The sequence below is a fragment of the Rattus rattus genome, chromosome 9 (assembly GCF_011064425.1).
Source record: "Rattus rattus isolate New Zealand chromosome 9, Rrattus_CSIRO_v1, whole genome shotgun sequence".
In the NCBI taxonomy this organism is placed as follows: domain Eukaryota; kingdom Metazoa; phylum Chordata; class Mammalia; order Rodentia; family Muridae; genus Rattus; species Rattus rattus.
The window spans coordinates 2525916-2547403 of record NC_046162.1 but is presented as its reverse complement, the minus strand read 5'-3'; the positions used below and the strand labels follow the sequence as shown (position 1 = coordinate 2547403).

General features: G+C 49.6%; 1 protein-coding gene across 6 annotated transcripts; it reads left to right on the top strand.

Moving 5' to 3' along the window:
• Nucleotides 1-228: 228 nt before the first annotated feature.
• Nucleotides 229-20213, top strand: Ube2i (ubiquitin conjugating enzyme E2 I). 6 transcript variants are annotated; one of them, XM_032911987.1, is made up of 7 exons: nt 229-285; nt 8574-8650; nt 8778-8861; nt 9701-9773; nt 13603-13712; nt 15882-15961; nt 18221-20213. In XM_032911987.1, exons 2-7 carry the CDS (start codon nt 8585-8587, stop codon nt 18282-18284), a joined length of 477 nt encoding a protein of 158 aa, XP_032767878.1. In that variant the 5' UTR covers nt 229-285; nt 8574-8584; the 3' UTR covers nt 18285-20213. The 6 variants fall into 6 exon arrangements, with proteins under 6 accessions (XP_032767878.1, XP_032767876.1, XP_032767875.1 ...); XM_032911985.1 differs by lacking the exon at nt 229-285 and adding an exon at nt 3314-3453; XM_032911984.1 differs by lacking the exon at nt 229-285 and adding an exon at nt 3315-3464.
• The last annotated feature ends 1275 nt before the right edge of the window (nt 20214-21488 follow it).

Genomic DNA, 21488 nt, shown 5'->3' with positions numbered 1-21488 from the left:
ATTACTTTTTTAATTCATTGGTGGCTGCCTGTTGTCCCTTGAATTCATTGGTGGGGGAAATATCTTTGGCACACAGAGGGGGTGGTGAAGGACCCCTGCTAAGGGCGGTTAGCTCAATTCCTGGAACAGGGTGTTTTCCTAAATTCTACCTGGTGTTTGCCTAAGGCAGCCTTTGTCCTTAAGTTTGAATCTTACAGAACGGTCAGGTAAGAATTACATTCCCTACGTCCGTCCCTTTGTATTCAGCAGCCTTGGCGAAAGTACTCCACTCCCTATCCTGCCTTGGTAAGTCCCAAGTTCTGAACCTAAATTGCTTCTTATCATTTCTTGTATTAGAAACCTAAAAATATCTTTTCAGACCTGAAAATATGTTATTAAATGCTAAACAATTTAAGGTTAATTGTGAGTCTATATCTATCTAGTCTTCAACCCCATCAAAGATCCTCAAGGAAGTGCACAGCAAGCAGCTTCTAAAAGCTGTGGAAATGACAGAGGCTACGTCTGCTTGGACAGTAACCTAAGGTTCCTCTGTAATGTTCAGGCATCCATCTTCAGCCTACAGGCTCAGAATATCTGACAGACTTTTCTGAAAAGCAGGAATTATGAAGGACTCTGCAAAGTTGGTCTGTTGACTTCCTAGTGTCCTGCTTGCCCATGGTTTAGACAGCATGCTGTCAGCAGCCCAGGAAAGGACTTTGTTTGCCACACCTGAAACAAACTCCATATGGAGGTTCTTCAGTGCCCACCCGTAATCTTCATGAAAAGCCTTTTCTTATTAAACCATCTGAACTGCCGTATTCGGTAGATCTCTTAAGTGTCTGAAGACCATCAGTCTATATTAAGTATATCGGAATAAGCAAATGTTGCTTGTCTCTAGCTATCTACTATCTGCCTAACTTTGAAATCTATAGGGGGCTAAAAGCTCATTTTAATTTGTAATTTACTAAGCTGGTACCTAGTAAGACAAGTTTGATTGACTAGTAACTTGCATTCTTTTTTGTTTTTTGGTTTGTTTGTTTGTTTTTGAGATTTATTTATTTTATTTATTTAAAAGTTTATTTATTTATTTAATGTAAGTACATTGTAGCTGTTGTCTTCAGACACACTGGAAAAGGGAATCAGATCTCGTTACAAATGGTTGTGAGTCACCATGTGGTTGCTGGGATTTGAACTCAGAACCTCTGGGAGAGCAGTCAGTGCTCTTAACCTCTGAGCCATCTCTCCAGCCCCTATTTATTTTATTTATATGAGTACACTGTAGCTGTTTGTAACTTGCATTTCTTTCTTTCTTTTTTTTTTTTTTTCCGGACTGGGGACCAACCCAGGGCCTTGTGCTTGCTAGGCAAAGCGCTCTACCACTGAGCTAAATCCCCAACCCCGTAACTTGCATTTCTTAATTATCGTAAATAGTGTGTAATTGTTGTTTTCAAGGGCTAGAAATGCCAGTTGTGGTGGTGCACCCTGGTAGGATTTGCTGAAGGAGGCAGAGGCAAGAGGATCACAAGTTCAAGGGCTGGAACTTTACATTATAGCTTTAAATGAAGTCAGATAGGTATAATACCTTAAACAAGAGTTAAAAACATGGACTGGAGAGATGGCTCAGAGGTTAACAGCACTGGTTGCTCTTCCAGAGGTCCTGAGTTCAATTCCCAGCAACCACATAGTGGCTCACAACCATCTGTAATGGGATCTGATGCCCTCTTCTGGTGTGTCTGAAGACAGTTACAGTGTTAATAAAGTAAACAAACAATTAAAAAGAGTAAAAACATATATACACTATGTAGTAACAAAAATAACCTTAAATCCCTATCAATATACAAAATCCATACCAATGTAATATATTTGAGACTTGTAGTTGTTTTCTAGTCTAAAAGTACATTTAATTATTTACCCTTGTATGCTATCATTCCTATATTCCCCCTTTTTAATCCCCTCCCCCCTTTTCTTTCCAATACTAGATAAAAGAAAAAGATAGATGAAAGAGAGGAAGAGATCCCTAAATCTAACCTTTGATAGAGTTGCCTTGTTCCCCGTGTCTCTTCACAGCAATGGAGACCCTCACTAAGACAGTGACCAAACCCCTAAATGATGACGGATACCCATCGCTATTGAATGATCAAAAAGCATCCACCCCACCTCTTGGGAATGGGGAGCTAGCGTTAGCAACGTGGAAGTCTGGGAGTGACCCAGCCTTTGAGCTGCTTAGAGCATATTAAAAATAAGGCTGCATGTGTGCCTTTCACTCAAGAACCCACAACATCGGGGTGGTAGCAAGAAGTGCGCACCCGAGGTGGAGATCAGAGCGATTTACATACTATCCCTACACCATGGCTTTACATCACACATTCCTGCCCTACAACCTTCTGCAGCGCCCTGTGGACCCACAGATCAAACACTCTGATAACCACATACCACTTCCAGCTGACCTCTCCACCCAGCCACTTCTGCCTTTCCCTCAGTCTCATTCCTGCAGAAAATCCAATAGCCATGACTCCAGACCAGGCTCAACTGTGGTACTAGCTGAAAAGCAGACCCCAAAGGGGATGTGATGTGATTTGTGCAACAAATTGGGGGTGGAATCATGGGCAACAGGAATTCAAGGTCATCCTTGAGTTGGAGGCCAGGCAAGGCTAATGCATAAGACCCTAAACTAAAAAACTAATAAAAAGTAAAAAGATTACTGGGCCACTCAGAGCCCCCAGATAATCTGCTAATAACTTTGGTCCCTGATGATACAATGCACAGGTCAGGGCTGCTCTTGGTCAACATATGTAGGTGCCCAGGAGCCACCAGTCTTGGAAGCTGCTGTGCAGGCTGGGATGGATCCAAAATAGATGCCTTCTGATGGGGGTACAGATCTGCTGGGGTCACCAACCACCACAACTGGGTGTCACGGACCTGTATCTAAGCAGACCTCATCTACAACTCAGCCCCAATGAGAGACTAAGGTCCCTCAGGATCTGGTGCTGATCGTGATCTTAACTATAAAACAGTACGGCTAAGAACTGGAGAAATTAACAGGGTGAGCTCCAGGGAACGCTGGGCAATTATGGGCAAAGGGCATGGGACCTGGGTCTCTGTTCTGGGGCACCCAACAGCCTCAGAAGAGAAGAGGAGGACGAGGACGAAGGTGAGTAAATGGATGGAGACATTGACAGATAAACACTGAAGTCTCCAGCAACACAGGGCTCATATTGAGATATCCCAGGAAGCCCTTGTTGGCTGCAAGTGGCCCCGAAGGCTTCCGGCACGTGCCAAAAAATGGAGCAGGCGCCAGGGTGGCCACCAGGGGGCCAGCCGATGTTTCTAAGTACCCGTCCCGTCGGTGAGTCGGTGAGGAAGCATCCGAGCACCGAGCTGGGTTGCAGAGGACTAGCGGAGGAAACTGGACTAGGCCACGGAGTGACAACAGCGTGTCCAGTGGTGCCAACAGAAGCCGCGCAGGGGTTTCAAGTGGAACTGAGGTGTGGGGTGCAGCATAGGGGAGAGGATTAGGGTCTGGGGAGTTCTCGGGTGCTGCCCCTCCCCCATGGTTCCGGCCCATTCCCCTCCCCCACGGAGGGCTAATTCGTAGGTTAGGGAGCATCCACATTTCTCTCCCCGTCGGTTTTGTATGCGTTTGACCCTTTGTATTAGGTCCGTTCATTGGGTAGGTTCGAGATTTACCCCGCCCAAATTCCAGGGCTAGCCAATTACAGAAAATGTCTCAACGCCCCGTATTCCGGGGATCGTCACCGTACTGCGACGATTCCCAGGATGTTTAGGCCTCAGTGATCTTTGCTCCCGGGACTCGGGCCTTGAGCCCAAGGATACCTCCAGAGCCTGTGCCTGGTAAGGTGCCCTCTGAGCATCCGAATGACCCTTGGAAATCTATGCTTCCTTTTCTTCACACGACTCTCTGATGTGTCCTCTAGTGGACGCGCTGATCCCGATGAGGAGTTTGCAGACGCTCCCTTGAGCCTAGGACGCGTCCCCTTTAAGAATGCGGCCGTTCAGGGCACCGCCTGCTTGGACAGGCGCCCCGGGCCCCAGCTCTGTAGGTGGTCGCGGGCAACGAGAGCGCGGCAACCGAGTAAGGGCTGAGCGAAGCTCATGTTTAAATAGACGGCGTAGGCCGCCAGACCGGAAAGACGGTACGCTGAGCAGGCGTACGGCGGGCAGCCCAACTCAGGCCCCGCCCCGCCCCGCCCGCTGGGGTCCTGCGCTCCGGGCTGCGCGCGGCGGGCGCGGAGGGAAGTCCCGAGACAAAGGAGCGCCGCCGCCTCTGCCGCCGCGACGGTCCGGGCCGCGGTCGCCCAGGTGAGCCGCCACCGGCTTGCGCGCGCACTCCAATCCTCGCCTGGAGTCGCCGCCGTTCCCAGTGAGCTTCCGGGAGGCGCCGAGCGGAGCCACAGCGGCCTCCTCTCGCTCGCGGCCTCCTCCCGCCTCCGAGTCTCGGCCTTCGGGGCAATAGGGCCCAGCCGCTGTGCCATGGGCGAATGCAGGGTTGGGAACACGGCCCACTACCCCCCTACTCTTGGCGTACTGAGTTCCGCCGACCCCACAACAGATAATCTGAGCTTCCCAGTAGCTCCTAGACACGTTCTGGGCGGTGCTGGGCTCCGTAGTTAGGCGAGCGGGAGTGCAGGAAGGCCGTGGGCACTGGGCCGTGTCGCGGCCTGTAAGCACCCGGAGTCACAGCAGAAGGCTTGGCTTACTTCGTTCGTTGCTGAGACGCTAGGCTTGTAGTTTGGGTTTTTGTGGGGGTCTTGTGCATATTCTCTGCCCCACTGTTCTTTTTTCTTAAGGAACCGTTTTAGTGGATGAATTACCTCTCTGCATAGCAGAAAACGGGCATCGAAGGGGAATTTGTTTTGATTCTAAAGGTATTCAGGCTGTGAGTGATTGCAGTCCTGCCCTCCTCTGGCTGTCTCTGCCACTAGAAACTTAAGAAACGGCGTGGTATACTTAGTGAAGGATCCTTAGGGCCTAGAGTGTGCATTGGAGTAGAAGAGGCCGCTTAGCCTTATCCAAGCCAGCCTTAGTGGCCGGTACCCACGTTTCCTCCGCCGAGGTGGGCGGAGATAAGCAACCTTGCACAGGTTCTCTGACCGGTAAGTAACTCTGAAGTAGGTGGTGTCGCCAGACGAATACTGCACACTGCAGGAACCTTGAGGTGGTAGAAAGACCCATCCCTCTGTGTTCTGCCGGCCTCTAGTAGTGGGGAGAGGATTGTATTTTGTTGTTTTTTTTTTCCTTCGAATTTTTCTTTCGCCGGGGTAGGGGTGTGTTTACATCACAAAACTTTAGCTCGTGAAGTGACTGTTACCGCTCTCGGGAGCAGCGGCACTGTCTCAAGGACCAGTTTCTGCTTAGATCGTTGCCAGTGTGTCTCTAGGGTTCCTTTTCTTTGACCGTGGGACCTTTAAGAGCTCTGGTAAGAGCCGTCTCTCACTTTGCCTCCCTGCTTTTGAGACAGCATCTCTTGTAGCCAAGGCTAACCTTGAACTCTTGGGGGTCCCCCTGGTTCAGTCTCCTTAACACTTGAGTGTGCAGGCACGAGCCACCACTTGAGCTAGCTTCTCGGTTCTTCTCACTTAGGATAACTGCAGTTGGATGCTAGGACAGAGTTTTCTGGGCACACAACTTTCTCCTGAGGTCAGTTATGGCTGTCCAACAGCTTGTGTAGCATAGTGTCCAGGCTTCTTCAGAGCACTGGCCCGGGGTCCAGAGACCTGTTTGGAAACCCTGCCCAGACTTGCTTGGGATCTTCTGCCATCTGACTTGCTGGGTGAGGAGAGCAGCTCCTTCACTGCCTACCCTTAGTTAGAGAAGCTAGAGTGCTTGTACCCTTAAGCCCGAGGACGAGATTGGGCTTGTGCATTGAGAAGAGGGACACATTGGATACATAGGCTTCTGTGCCCTGCTCCAGCCATTGATGTCCTCGGGTCTACCTCTGCCCCCATACCCTCTAACCAGACAGCTCAGGTGCGCCAGTGTCACCTGGGCGTTGCTGTCAAAGCTTGCTCTTATCAGCAGCCTCTGTGGCCAGCAAACTGCCTGTCCTCTTAGATGGATGCCACCTGGGTCCTACATTGACTACAAGGACTATTATTAGGGCAGGTGTTGGGGTGGCCAGAACCTCGGTGGTTGTGCTTGTTCGAGGACAGGCTCTACTCCTTGCTGGGGAAAGACAGTTGGGTTTGGGCTGGACCCTGTGTTTTAGACTTGAGGTTGGTAAGAGAGGAGCCTTGCCTTTAGTTTGTACACTTTGTGCTTTGGGACTGGAGCTGTGGAACATAGGTGCTGCCTTTTGTGATTTATAAAAAAGGAATCAGGATGTTTGATAGAGCTAGGTATGCTTAGGAATGCCAACATTGTCGAGGCTTGTCTTGGCGGCTTGTGCTTTTTTTTTTTTTTTTTTCAATTTTAAAATATATTTTATGTGCACTGTTGTTTTATCTGCATGCCTCTATGTGAGGTTGTCAGGTTCCCTGGAACTGGAGTTACAGGCAAATAAGCTGCCATGTAGGTGCTGGAAATTAAACCAGGTATTCTGGAAGAGCATGTAGTACTCTTAATTGCTGAGCTATCTCACCACTCCCAGCTTGTGCTTCTGAAAGTTTCTTCATGTTGGCTTAGAGTGTACAGGATATTAAAAATGCCAATACAGGCGTTTGTCTAAAGTGACCTCACCCACTAAAATGTTTCCTGAACTCTAGGCTCCTAGATGATGCTGCCACCTCTGATGGCAGTCCTAGCCTTTCTCTACTTGTGTACTTGTACAGGCATCAAAAGCAGTCTAGGGTGCTGTGGTGCATAATTGTCAAGGCCAGCCTGGTCTACATAATATGTTTCTGACCAGCTGTGGCCACATGGTGAGAATGTCTCCAAAAATAAAGGAAAGGAAAAAGTGGTCTAGGAGCCAGGTGGAGTGACTCATGCCTGTAATCCTAATGCCAGGATGATTGTTGTGAGTCTTGGCCTAACCTGGGCTACAGTGTGAGACTGATCTCGAAACAAGCCGCCTCTGTCTTAAATTCAGGGCTTCACCTGATTGCTCTGACCCAGTGAGTCTGTCTGTTCAGGTAATGAACAGCTGTGCTTACAGATGAGATGCATATCTAGTCAGCCCACCTGTAGCTCAGGGATTATGGCCGGGCAGCTGCGTAAGCTTGAGAGGCCCTGGCTAGGTCAAGAACACATAGTAATTCCTAGGGTAGTCATGGCTTTGCAGGTAAAATGGGCAGAACTCTAGGGAGGTCTGCTTGAGGCCTGTCTTGAGGCCTGTCTGAGGTGGTAACAGGAGTGTGTTCTAGCAAGAATCTTGCTCTTGTCCAGAGGTAATTGAAGGTTCCACCTCAGAGTGAAGACTTTGAGCTGAAAACAAAAGACTAGGCTAGTGCTAGTCTAGCTGGGAGATTTTACCCACAAGACCAATAGAAGCCTGAAGCTGGGGTCAAAAACGGAACCTCTGGGGTTGGGCATTTAGCTCAGGATAGAGCGCTTGCTAGGCCCTGGGTTCGGTCCCCAGCTCCGAAAAAAAAGAGAAAAGAAAAAAAAAACGGAACCTCTGAGAAGCAACTCGGTATGAAACACCTATTGCCCTACTAGATTCTTGTTTATGAGGGGTCGTGTCCCTGTGATTCACACACCCCAAAATCCCAGTGCTCTGTAGGTTTGGGAGTCTCTGATTACTGTTTCGTGTGATTTTTTTTTTTAAAGTAATATTAAAAAGGATATAGAGGTTTGTTTTTTTTTAAAAAAAAAACCCAAGCAGGTGTTATCCAGGTTGGAGTCACAGTCAAAACAACAGGCTGTGGTCCTAGGTGAAGATGCTCCTTCACCCATGCTGAATGGAGTCCAAGTGTGCCAAGATGGTCCCTGGCAGAGGCTGCTGGCCTGACCTGGATCTTGCCTTCGTTCCCGTAGGGTCACAGGGCAGATCTCTGAACTGTGAGCTGATAAGCTGCAGGCCGATAGTCTGGCCTCTTGGGGTAGTCTGCCTATGGAAGTTTGCCATGCTCTGCCCTATGGTGCGGACTTTTCTCACCAGTACATTTAGGAGTAGTGATTGTCCTCCTGTTGGACCTGATTCTAAGCCGGGGTCTCAGGGCCCTTGTTCCTGAACCCTCTTCTAACTCCCAGGCTAGTACTCTACCTTTGTGGTGTTTTATATGGTGCTGTGGTGAACCAGCAAGCCACATCCTAGCCTCAGATGAGTGTGTGAGGTACCTGCGAAGCCCTACCTGTCCTGAGAGTTTGGCTGTGGAGTGGGTGCTAAGTCTCTCTGATGCTCAATGCCTGCCAGGGAGGGGACAGCCTTTTTGCAGGCTATTCTCACTGTACCTCCCAGCAGTTGAGTTTGTAGAGCACAAGAGAGACAGCAGTGATGTTCTACCTGCCTGCCTGGAGGTGTTCTGAGGACTGGTCAAGAGTGCAATGCTCGCACTTGTTCCAAGGGCAGCTTGACCAGCTGGGCTCCACCTCATTTACCTGCTTCTTGGTGACAGCCCTCTCTGGCTGGGGTGGGATGTGGCTTAGAAGATGTGTGTGTGCTTTACCTAACCCTCCCTCTGTGGATTCCGTTCCAGGGACTTTGAATATGTCGGGGATTGCCCTCAGCCGACTTGCGCAGGAGAGGAAAGCCTGGAGGAAGGACCACCCTTTTGTAAGGAGCAGCCTGTGTCTGGCCACAGGAGGGGCTTTCCGCTGACTTGGTATACTCAGCCTGTGGCCACTGGGTGAGAGCCAGGCTTGTTGTCTTGAGCTGGTTTGTTTTGTGACTTCTTTCTCAGGGTTTTGTGGCTGTCCCAACAAAGAACCCTGATGGCACGATGAACCTGATGAACTGGGAGTGCGCTATCCCTGGAAAGAAGGGGGTAAGGGTGACCACTGGCTTTGTACCTACTAACTTAAGAGGTTCAAGGGAGCTGAACTACTAGAGGGACCTGAGTACATGGACTTGTGACCACAGCTAGCCACAGGTCACAGCTCTCCCCAGGATAAGGAGTGGCCTGTGGGGTAGGGAGGCTTGGACCCTGGCAAATCATTGGATTGGTGACCAGCCTTGAGGTGAGGAGCTGGTGAAGGTCGCAAAGTGACCACAGAGAGCACAGGCTGTGTTTCTTTACACACATTGACCTCAGTGCATCCAGTTGTCTACTCTTTTCCAGCCTATGTGAGAGGGAGGGTCTCCTTTAACTTCAGACATTGTCTAAACTTGGGCCTCCGGGTTCAGCTTAGTATCTGAGCAAAACCGTAGTTTGGGTTCATCTGTACAGGCTCTGTTGTGAGTGTGAGGTGGGTCTTTGACGTGCCAGGGTGTGCTTTTCTCTCAAGTCACGTTGGGGCATGGGCACTGTAGTGCTTCCATCACATGAGCTGAGAGTAGGAAAACCGTCTGGTGGCCAGTGATGTGCTCTCCCCACCTTGATAGATCTGAGGTGCTGGCTTGAATAGTGCAGGTACGAGCTGCTGGGCTCAGCTTTTGTTTGCTGAGCTTTTTGGTGTCTCAGACACCCAAGAACCGTGGATCCTAAGCCTTCCAGCAACTGCCAAGCTCCTCATAGGCACGATGGGGGGCTTCTTTGGTCCTAGGGGGACAGTAATAGTGTAGGACAGTTAGAGAACAGGCCCGAATGACCCAGGTTTAAGGAAACTTCTCTTGGCTCACCTTGGCAAGTGAGCCACAGGTCTAACTCTGGTTCCTTCCCCACAGACTCCGTGGGAAGGAGGCTTGTTCAAGCTAAGGATGCTTTTCAAAGATGACTATCCGTCCTCACCACCAAAATGTAAGTTGTGCAAAGAGCCAGCAGTCCACTTCCCAGTACCACCCTTTGGGAGCCATGTCTATGGATACTTGGCCTAGCAGGCAGGTGTCAGTGCTGGGATAAAGTCAGTACTGCTGAGTCGGCTTGGATGACAAGCCAGGGTAGAGGCGCATATAATTAGAGTGGTCTCTAGTCCCAACCAATCGGGATGTACCACACGAGGCAGAGGGAGAGTTGTGTCAGGCTTAAGCTCCTGGGTGCTTTGTGCCCACAGGTGCCACAGGGGAGTAGGAGAACAGGGGTCTGTAAGTTCCCACTAGATTAGTTAGCATACATCAGGTGCTGAGTTCAATTCAAAGCACTAAAGGAGAGAGAAGAATCTCACTCATTCCCGTCTGTTGTGCTCTGTTGGATGCCCAGCATCCCAGTAAGAGGCTGTGCTTGTGGCCTTCAGACCTGTTGTTAGAAGAGAAAGCTGAACTGATCTCAGTGCAGCAGAACTTGCTTGGGTGTGCAGTGACCACCACCACCATTCTGCCCAGGGTAAGGCCAGGTCTGAGCTGGTTTGTAAATAGAGATTTGCCTGCTGCAGGGTCCCCCAGGAGTGCTTAAACATGGCTTATTGGGAACCACTGGATGGAATCTTGCCTGCTGTTTGGGATTTTCTTGTCTGTCTGAGTTCTTTTTGCCGTACTGTTAGTGATTCTTTCTTTTTTTTTTTTTTTTTTTTTTTTTTTTTTTTTTTTTTGAGCTGGGGACTGAACCCAGGGGCCTTGCGCTTGCTAGGCAAGCGCTCTACCACTGAGCCAAATCCCCAACCCTGTGATTCATTCTTTTAATTGAGGGGGATGTATGTAGCTACGATTGAGACAGACAGAGTTGTTGGTCTCATTGCTCTCATGTGGTGGAATCTTGAGCAAATACAGTGAGACAAGAAGTCTCTCAAAACTGTCGAGGAAAACCAAGATGCAGCTGCTTAGGAGGAAAAAAGTGAACATGGAGAAATGGATCGTGGCTCGTGGACATTTGGAAACTGAGCTGTTGCAGGAGCACCAAATGCTGGGGAGGGGGAGTCTTGTGCTACGGAGACCATGGGCATTTCTGAGAAGCCCGAGGTAGCCTCAGCAATTATGTGAGGTGACGATTATCCTAACTAGTCTGCAAGTGCCACAGGGTGTCCCCACTAGTCGGGCAGGATCTGGATTGTGTATGGAGGTGCAAAGGGCAGGGGCAGTCAACCCTTGAAGTTTCAGGAGCCTGGAGATCCAAATGGAGACCCAGGATAAACAGAGTGCCTCAGCAGGGTAGACAGACCATTGTCACCAACTAGTTACCAAGACATGGTTAGATGTTGTGACATCCGTGCAAAGACAGGCCAGCAGACCATGAAGCAGAATGGATAGATAGTCCAGAAAAGCCAGGCCCATTCACAGCTGGGTATGGGATGAAACTGCTAGGCATTGCTGGTGGGCAGGGGAAGCTCCTTTGCCATGGCCTGTAGGTTCAGCTCAGCTTAGTGAATTGGGAGCAGGGCAGCTTTGGAGGAGACTCCAGAGGTTTGCTGATCTGGGGTGGAAGGCATTCATTCTTTGTCAGGGAAGTACAAGAGGTGTTGGCCTCTCTGTGACCCTGGAGTTAAGTCAGTCTTAAAAGTCACCAGCTAGTGAAAGAAATGCAAAGGAGCAGAATGCACTGTTTCTGGGCCCTTCTGGGCTACCAAGGAGGTGGGCTGAGGCAGCCAAGAGCTGGGAGGGAGACAGAAGCTCTTGGGCACTTGCTGTGGTGTGTGAAGGCCATTTCTCTGGAAGATCTCTGCTGTTGCCAGTAAAGCTAACCTGCCACTATTCTGTAGAACTAACCAGGAGAATAAATGCCCACACATGTTCACAAAGACAAGGCAGGAATCCCATGGAAGCCTGGTTGGGGATTCCAGAAATCAGAGATGGTGCAGGTGTGTTAGTTGCAGCCTGGGAAGTGATTGAAAGTAAAGGGAAACAAGATGTAGCTTATAAACCCCTGGACAGCAAAATGGTGGGCTCTTAATATCTGATCCATGCCCCAAAGCATCTTCTGCTGCTGACTGAGGCTAAAAGCTTGGAGGGGCTGATGGGTTGGCTAAGACTCAGATTCAGGTTATCACTGGTAGAAGTAAACATGGTTGGCAAGTAAGATCAAACCTGTGTTTGCAAAGTCCAAGGTAAAGGCCAGAATGGTGCCTGCTGCAAAAGACTTGTGTTGAGAATCACTGACGAGTCAGGGCGCGAGGTAAGGCGAGCTTTAAAGCAGAAGCGTGGGCGGGCTCTGTGTCAGGTACAGCTGCTCCTCTAGTGAACCAAGGTTGGATCCTGACAGCCCATGGCAGCTCACAACTGCTATCACTCCTGTCTTAGGGGATTTGACACCCTTTTCTGGCTCCCATGGACTCTGCACACACATGATCCACAAACATACACACAGGTACAATATCTACATACATTAAAAACAAAAAAATTGTGTTGGGTTGGTGTGAAACAGGTTTTCCTTTGTAGCCCTGGCTGTCCTGGAACTTGCTCTACAGACCAGACTGGCCTCAAACTCGCGATCTGCCTGCCTCTGCCTACCAGGTGCTGGGATCAGAGGTGTGTGCCATTGCCCCTCGGTGGTTTTTTTTTTTTTTTTAAAGGTGGTTGCCAGCAGCAGTGTCTCTGTGGAGATGGGAATGGGAACCCCGGAGGCCTGGCCCAATAGTGAGACAGTTGATCTGAAGGAACTGATGAACCTTAGTTTGGGGTCACACCCTCCCATTTGCATATCATTGTGCCTGAGGCACAAGTCACCCGAGTCCCTCCTCACAGCTCGCTTGGAGAGGCATGCTGTAACCCACAGCATTCTAGCTGTGCAGAATAGTTAGGGAGTTTTCTATGAGCTTTTAACCTTAATGTTGGTGTCCATTTTTGTCTCAGAGTTCAAGGCAGGCAGGACAGCCAGGGTTTCTACATAGAGAAAACTTTTTAAAAACCAAAGAAAGAAAGGAAAGAAGAAAAAAACCTTCATTCCCTCCCCCAGAACAGCAGCAGTTGTAACTCTCCATACGAGTTCTGGGAATTAAGCCCTTTATCCAACCCCACCTCACCCTTGTTTTGTTGTTTGGTTTTTACACAATATTTCACTAAGAAGCCCAGGCCGGCCTTCCACTCATAATCTTCTTGCCTACAGAGCAGTTGGTGTAGGCGTGTGCTGCTGCAATGCTCAGCCCATGTGTATATAGTACTAGGAACTCAGCCAAAGCCTTCTGTACCCCAGGGACGTGTGCTGTCACAGAGCTACCCCCAGACCCCTTCATTTGCTAAAAAAAAAACAGGCAGCCTTTATTTAGACTTGCACTTTGGGAGGTTAGACATGTTTGAAAATAAAAGAGAAAAAGGTTTGCCTAGATCAGAGTGAGACACATTCTCAAATATCGGCTGTGAAATAGTACCTGAATGGAGCGGATATTTCTGCTATTGTAAAGACATGTGGTGTACTTGAAGCCTGTTCAGTGAAGTGCCCACCCCCTGAGTAGGTCTTTGGGGAATGTGTTCTGGCCTCTTTCCTCTTATTATGGACATGAGAGAAGAGCATAGGCTCAGCTCCCCAGCTCCTGGCCATAGTCTCTTCTGGCTGCTTTAGGTTCCTCGAGGCAGAGTTGTCTGCTGTATCCAGGCTTAGCTCCTCTGAAGGGAAAGGTATATTCTCTTTCCGGCCCTTCTGCTATTGAGTTTCTGAGATTAGTTCTTTTATAAAGGAGCTCTAGTGTCAGAAGGGCAAGGGCAGCACGGGATGGGGACAGCATCTGCCTCCAAAAGTATTCCTTTCTCCCCCTGTCCTCCAGGTAAATTTGAGCCACCACTGTTTCATCCAAACGTGTATCCTTCTGGCACAGTGTGCCTGTCCATCCTGGAGGAAGACAAGGACTGGCGGCCAGCTATCACGATCAAACAGGTATGGAGTGGCAGCTGGCTTTACTCTGTTACGGGTTTGTCCTGTTCACAGTAGCCAAGGCTGTTTTTCATACCCCACAAGCCCCATCAATCTAAGCTGTCTTAGTCAGGGTTTCTATTCCTGCACAAACATCATGACCAAGAAGCAAGTTGGGGAGGAAAGGGTTCATTCAGCTTACACTGCCACATTGCTGTTCATCACCAAAGGAAGTCAGGACTGGAACTCACACAGGGCAGGAAGCAGGAGCTGATGCAAAGGCCATGGAGGAATGAATCTTACTGACTTGATCAGCTTACTTCCCCCCCCCCTTTTTTTCTTTTTTTTTTTTCGGAAAGGGAACCCAGGGCCTTGCGCTTGCTAGGCAAGCGCTCTACCACTGAGCTAAATCCCCAACCCCTCAGCTTGCTCTCTTATAGAACCCAAGACTACCAGCCCAGGGACAGCACCACCCACAGTGGGCTGGGTCCTCCTCCCTTGATCACTAATTGAGAAAATGCCTTATTAGCTGGGTCTCATGGAGGCATTTCCTCAACTGAGGCTCTTTTCTGTGATAACTTCAGCTTGTGTCAAGTTGACACACAAAACCAGCCAGTACAATTGACCCTTTGTCAACTTGACACACAAACACATCACTATTAAGCCTCAACCCTTACTTTCTTATTCATTCCCAAGATCTAAATGACTTTAAGAGTCTCACAGTCTTAACATATTAAATATTCAATCCCCTTAAAATGTCCAATATCTTTTAAAATTCAAAGCCCCTTAACTGTGGACTCCACTAAAATACTTTCTTACTTCAAGAGGGAAAAATGTCAGGGCACAGTCACAATCAAAAGAGAAATCAAACTCAACTGTCCAATGCCTGGGATCCATTCGCAGTCTCTGGGCTTCTCCAAGGACTTGGGTCACTCCTCCAGCTCTGCCCTTTGTAGCACACACCTGGTCTTGTAGGCTCCACCTGCCTGTGCTCCACTGCTGCTGCTCTTCTTGGTGATCATCCCATGGTACTGGCATCTCCAATACCCTGGGGTCTTCCACTGCAACTAGGCTTCACCAATACCCTCTCACAGGCTCTCTTCATGGTTCCAAGCCTCAACTCCTTTGTATGACCCCTTCAGTCCTGGGCCATCAACTGCAACTGAGGCTGCACCTTCACCAGTGGCCTTCCATGGCCTCTCACAGAGCCAAACCTCAGCTGCTCTTCATGACCCCTTCATGCCTTCAAAACCAGTACCACCTGAGTGACTCTTACACATTACCAAGTCCAGCCACAGCAGAGGTACAACCTTGACTGTCTCTGCATCACAGCCTCTTTGTGCTCTCAGAAAACACTTCCCAGAAGATTTCACCTCAGTGATGCTGGTCTCTTCTTAATCACCACTAATTTCTTAGTTCCATCTGACCAGCATCAATAGTCCCAGTAATGCAAAGGTTTCGCTTTAGTAGTTCTGGTATCTTGTTAATCACAGCTGATTCTTCAGCCCCAGCTAACCAAAACCACAGAATCTTCACAATCAAAACAGCAACTGCCCCGGAAAGAGTCTTCCCTCTGAAATTTCACAAGCCAGGCCTCTATCTTGTACACTGTTCTCAACATAATTTTCCAAGCTCCTACAGAACATCCTACAGAACACTTAACATCCCAATGGCTCTTCTAGCTCAAAGTTCTAAAGTCCTTCCACAGTCCTCCCCAAAACATGGTCCTGTTGTCACAGGAAAACCCCACTCCTGGTACCAATTTGCCTTAGGGTTTCTATTCCTGCACAAACATCATGACCAAGAAGCAAGTTGTGGGGAAAGGGTGTATTCAGCTTACACTTCCACATTGCTGTTCATCACCAAATGCAGTCAGGACTGGAACTCACATAGGGCAGGAAGCAGGAGCTGATGGAAGAGGCCATGGAGAGATGTCACTTACTGTCTTGCTTCCCCTGGCTTGCTCAGCTTGCTCTCTTGTAGAACCCAAGACCACCAGTGCAGGGACAGCACCACCCACAGTGGGCTGGGTCCTGCCCCCTTGATCACTAATTGAGAAAATGCCTTACCACTGGGTCTCATGGAGGCATTTCCTCAACCGAGGCTCCTTTCTCTGTGAGAACTCCAGCTTGTGTCAAGTTGACACACAAAGCCAGCCAGCACATAAGTGGATTGTTTTTGTTTCTCTTACAGATCTTATTAGGAATACAGGAACTTCTAAATGAACCAAATATTCAAGACCCAGCTCAAGCAGAGGCCTATACAATTTACTGGTTAGTAGCAACTCCAGCTGGCTAACCTTCCTTCCCTGGAAGTACAGACTGGACGCCTGTCAGATTGGAACTCTGGGGTATGATAGCTGAGAGGGAGGCCCTGGGGCAGAGGCACATACTCCCACTGGGTGGCAGCACCACAAGAGCCACCAAGGAAACTGCATATCTGACCTGTCAGCAACAGAACCATGTGCACAAGGAGCTTACTCTGAGCAAGGACAGGGCCCAGACTGTGATTGTAGGTATAGAATAGGTGTTGTGGGCACTGATGGACCACTTAGAGTGATCTGTGGTAAGTGTATAAAAAAATTGACCCATTACATCATAAAACAGCCTTGCTGGTAGAGTACTCTTGGCTCCCATTGTTATCTACTGAAGGAGAATAACCTCACATGATCAGTTAGAATTTGAATGACAGTTGAACAAATTCTGTAGGAAGACACTTAAAATAGAGGTTCTGTATGTATGCACATATGCACACACACTCTTGCACTTCATCCTTGCTGACTGAGGATCCTGCTGATCTAGGCAGGGACTGTTTTTTTTTTTTCCGGAGCTGGGGACCGAACCCAGGGCCTTGCGCTTCCTAGGCAAGCGCTCTACCACTGAGCTAAATCCCAGCCCCCAGGCAGGGACTGGTTACTGTGGCTAGAGTTTCTAAGATTAGTCCTACTGCAGTGACCTTGACCCCACTGTTCTCCCTGTGTCTCAGGCACCAACCTCCTACTCTCCCCAGTGGGAATAGAACAGAGTCCAGGCACCCCACAAGATCTGCTCTTTACAAGAACTAGGCAGGACAGGAAGGAGTGGATATGCACTGTATCTTCAGGGAAGGAACCAGAAGATTGGGCAAGGGTACATGCCCAACCTTGATACTTGTGTGCTGCCTTCTGGAGGCCAAGGCAGGCCTGTCTAACATCCCTGGGGATGTAGCTTAACACGCACTGGAGCATTGCCTGTTGTGTACTAACCACCTGTGCTTTTGGGCCTGACCCTTGTGTAAGTGCTGTGGCAGGCCTCACCAGTGCTCTGTGGTGCTGGTTGCTGGCCTGCATGCCTCCTGGAGTGGCCTCACAGGAAGTATGCGGCTCATGAAGCAGTGTACTCCTGCCAGGCCCTTGGAGCGCCTCACTGGCTGGTGCTCAGCGGCGCCCTCTGGCTCAGACCGAGTTCTGTTCACAGTTGGCCTTAGGGTTTGGTTCCCAGCTAGCTGACATGCACTCTGTTCCTCCAGCACTTACTGAGTTCTTAGTGCTGGGGTTTCTCTCGTGCATCATCTGGATTTCCGTCGATGGCTTGTTTTGTGTGTGTTTCCACTGAATATATGAAAGCTTCATGTTCCTCCTTCCTGAGGGGCTGGTGCCTTGCTGTCACATCCTTGCCTGGTGAATGACAATACTGTGGTTGAGGGCCAGCTGCCATCCTCATGGTAATGTCAGTCCCTCCCAGAACTAGCATGTCCTAAGTGTTGTGTCCTCCTTTCTTGGGCTGGTGCTGGCTACCCTGTAAATTCTGAGGGCAGGCCTTGGGCTCAGGCTTGCTCCAGGAACACGCCACAAGATCACTGACGTACGCCAGACTGTTGAGTGAGACTACTAAGGACTGCTGCTCTAAGGAGCCCAGCCTGTAAATGTCTTCTTGGTCCTGTGGTCCTTAAGGTCACATTGTTCCCTCACATCATTTTTCTTTTCATATACACGGTGCAGGCTAGCCTAGGTCTGAAGTCTCACCAGTGGGCCCATGCCTTCCATATTGAAAGCCCACAGATACTCTTACCTGTTTTCAGAACTGAGCAAAACCTAGTGCCAGTGGGCTGTCCTCCACCTGATGGCAGTGTCCCACACTTACCTGTTCGTGCTGATTAAGACCAGACTTACTGAACTTGCTAGGTGGAGATACACGCTTGTCTTCCCAGCCATACTGAGAGGCTATGGTGTAGTGAGTTCACTGATCTGGTTTCCCAGTAATGGAGCCAGCAGACCGCACTTAGAGTCAGTAGTGGGAGTAAACTGAGTGCCATTGCAGGAAGCCGAGACCACTCCATTCCATGTGGTTGTCAATGTTCAGTCCCTGAGGTTGAGGTGGATACAGAACCTCTCAGTAGAGGTTGCTGCCCCTCCCCTGTCACAGGGCCACCTGGTATAACCAGCCACTTTGCCTCCCTGCTCCTGGGCAGATACTGGGTGGGTTCCCTCTCCATCTCAGCAAGCAGGTCATGTTTCCACACTATCTAACTGTTTTCTCTCTTGACCTCCTCAGCCAAAACAGAGTGGAATATGAGAAAAGGGTTCGAGCACAAGCGAAGAAGTTTGCCCCCTCATAAGCAGCGGCCCGGGCTCCATGACGAGGAAGGGATTGGCTTGGCAAGAACTTGTTTACAACCTTTTGCAGATCTAAATCGCTCCGTACAGTTACTAGTAGCCTGGGAGGGTTGAGCGGGCGCCATTTTCCATTTCCGCCACTGGCATATTCAGTCTTTTGTATTTTTGATTATTGAGTAAAACTTGCTTTTATTTTAATATTGATGTCAGTATTTCAACTGCTGTAAAATGATAAACTTTTGTACTTGGTGAGCCCCTAGGAGCTAGTTTCTTCGCGTCGCGCTCGGATGCAGGCATGCTTTCCTCTGTTCAGAGCTCTGGCCTCCAGCTGGCTGTGTGACAGAACCACACTGTCCCTCCTTCCTTCCCTACCCTCGTCCTTCTCAGAAACCTGGGCTGTTGCTTATGAGCCTCAGATCCAAAGTTGGCCAGCATCTCCATTCTGCACCACTTCCTTTGTGTTTATATGGCGTTTTGTCTGTGTTGCTGTTTAGAGTAAATAAACTGTTTATATAAAGGTTTTTGTTGCATTATCATCATTAAAATGTGAGGAGGTACCTCAGTATGTCTGGCCCTCCTCACGTGGCTGCAGCCCTTGCCAGGCACCAAGGCTGAGCCCCAGGACCAGCACCTAGGTGGTCTCACAGCTTCTGCTAGGGATATGCCCAGGCCCCGTGCAGCTCCATCTTCATCTGGTTCTTTGTAAATAGGACTGTGTACAGAGATGTGTTCTGTTCTCCCCACCTGGGTCTTTGGGCCTTAAGGTACCAGGCAGCATTGAGGTCCTCATGAAGTTGGAATCCGCATCCAGCCTTCGTAAGCCCAGCAAGGTGAAAGACTGGCTGATCCAGACCAAGGCTGAGGCCTGGTGAGAGCCCAGGACAAACTGGCCTGCACTGATCTCCCTGCCTGTTAGCTGTACAGTGGGCCTCACTGTGGCCTGGATGCTAGCTTCAGGCCTTTTGATGCCCTACCCTTGCACCTGGAAGAGGCAACCCTGCCACCGGCCCAGGCAAACAGCGGGTCCTTCCTCTAGAGCACCTGAGCACACATTTCCTGCACCTCCTGGCCTGCATTCAACCTTACCCTACAGCCCAGGAGACCAGCCTGTTGTGGCCTCGGCACAGGATGACCTCAGGTACTACCGTCCACATACTCTGCTTGCTGGAGCTGGTCTGGGTGAAGCTGCTCTTGATGGTGGCCCACCTGGGCTGGGCTGGGTCTATGATCTTGGGGCTTACAGAGCATAGGGAAGTGCAGTGGACATAGGCAGTGATCAGTCTCCATCAGACTTGGTCCTGAGGCCCCCTGGAAGAACCTTGACATGGGAACCAGGCACCAGTGGCTCAAGTTCAGGGACCAATCAAGGGGTGGCCAGGTCTGTAGTCAAGAGTCTTCTCTCTGGAATTGAGGGAACTTGTGCTCACATAGCTGGTGGCACCGGTATGGACTGGGTTGCCAGTGCCTTGTGGGTATGTTTGGCCACGAGTATAGTCGGGAGCTGAGTTTGGATGGACAGTTGCAGCTAATGGCACAGGGCCTCACCCGGGGAGTTCAGGCTGGTGTGTGTGTGTAGCCTGCTCTCAGAATGTCTTATTTTGTAACAACTGACTACATTTAGTAATAGGTACACATGTATATGGTTAATATATGGAAATTCAATATATTTTATAGTTAAAGTATTCTAAAGTAACTGATGTTTCTAGCAAACTGTAGTGACCCCAGCTATGAAGTGTTCCTTTTGTACCACAGTCCTTGGATTACCAGAGATGTGAATCTTGTAACATGAGAATGTGGTCTGTGACCATCCTGTGTTAAGATGGTGGGGAGGAGGGTATCCCAGCATGAAGCCTCATTGGTAAGGAATTGTGGGCAACAGATTAACCACTGTATCTACAAATCCTCTAATTAAAACATTTCCACAAACTGCAGCCCTCAGGTTGTGTCCTTTGCTTCTTCCCCCCTCCCTCCTAGTCTCTCCCGGTCCTAGTGGGGGCCTCTCCCGTACCCAATGTCCATCTGCCCACAGTATCATACTCTTAGGATCTCACCAGCATCTCCCCAAGCCTAGTAAAGTAAGGTGGTCTCCTTGGGAACCCGGTTCCTGGGTGGGGCTTCTTAGTGAGGGGAGTTTACTGACAGATATCAAAGCCGAGTGCTCTTGGGGGGGGGGCTGTAGCTGGGAAGATGGCAGAGGAACGGGGTTTGGTTCCCAGCACCCACATCAGGCCACTCTGCAGCAGCCTGTAACTCAAGCACCAGAGGATCCGATGCCCGCTTTTGGCCTTCACAGGCACCCACCCAGACAAATAGGCACGCACACAAAGGTTTTTAAGGGCTTTAAAGAAAGTCTTTGACAGGTCTCCAGGAATGCTAGTGGTCAGCACTGGCCATGCCCATCAGGTGATTTCATGGGTGCAGCTCTCAGGAGCTTGGGCCTTGTCCTCCGTTCATGGAGGCCTTTGTCTTATTGCTGTGGTCAAACACCATCACCAGAAATCAAACTAGGCAGGAAAGGGTTTAATTTGGCTTACACTTCCATATCACTGTTCATTGTCACAGGAAGTCAGGACAGGAACCTGCCTGCCCAGGCCAGATGCAGAGGCCGTGGGGTCGTGCTGCTTACTGGCTTGCTCCCCATAGCTTGCTCCATGTTTCTTATAGAACCCAGGACCACCTGCCCAGGGTGAGCTGGTTCACAATAGGGTGGCCCTTACCTAACAATCACTGAGAAAATGCCCTACAGTCTTTCCTGCAAGCCCTGTCTTATGAAGGCATTTTGTTAATTGAGGTTCCCTCCCCTCCTGATGACTTTGGCTTATGTCAAGTTGACACAGAACTATACAGCACAACCTTGCATCTACCAAGATTCACTGGGACTTGGCCAGCTAGAAGACCTAGCCACTGCTGCTCTCCACAATGATGGTTTGGGGCTTATTGGTTCCCTGGGCCATCCAGCCACAGACCACAGAGGAAGCCCAAGGACACCGGGGCAATTCATGAATAAAGAAAGTGCAGTGATATCTGGATATGCTACATCATTGTCTGGGCCCAGGACTGACTTGGACTTTCTGGAACTGATTTGAACCAGTTCCAGCTGGGAGGACTCAAGAAATGTTGGGCTTGAGGAATTTGTCCCACCTGACCCTGACACTGAGTTGTGGGTGGGGGCATTCAGTAGCTCTTGAGAGTATCAGAGGCCTCTG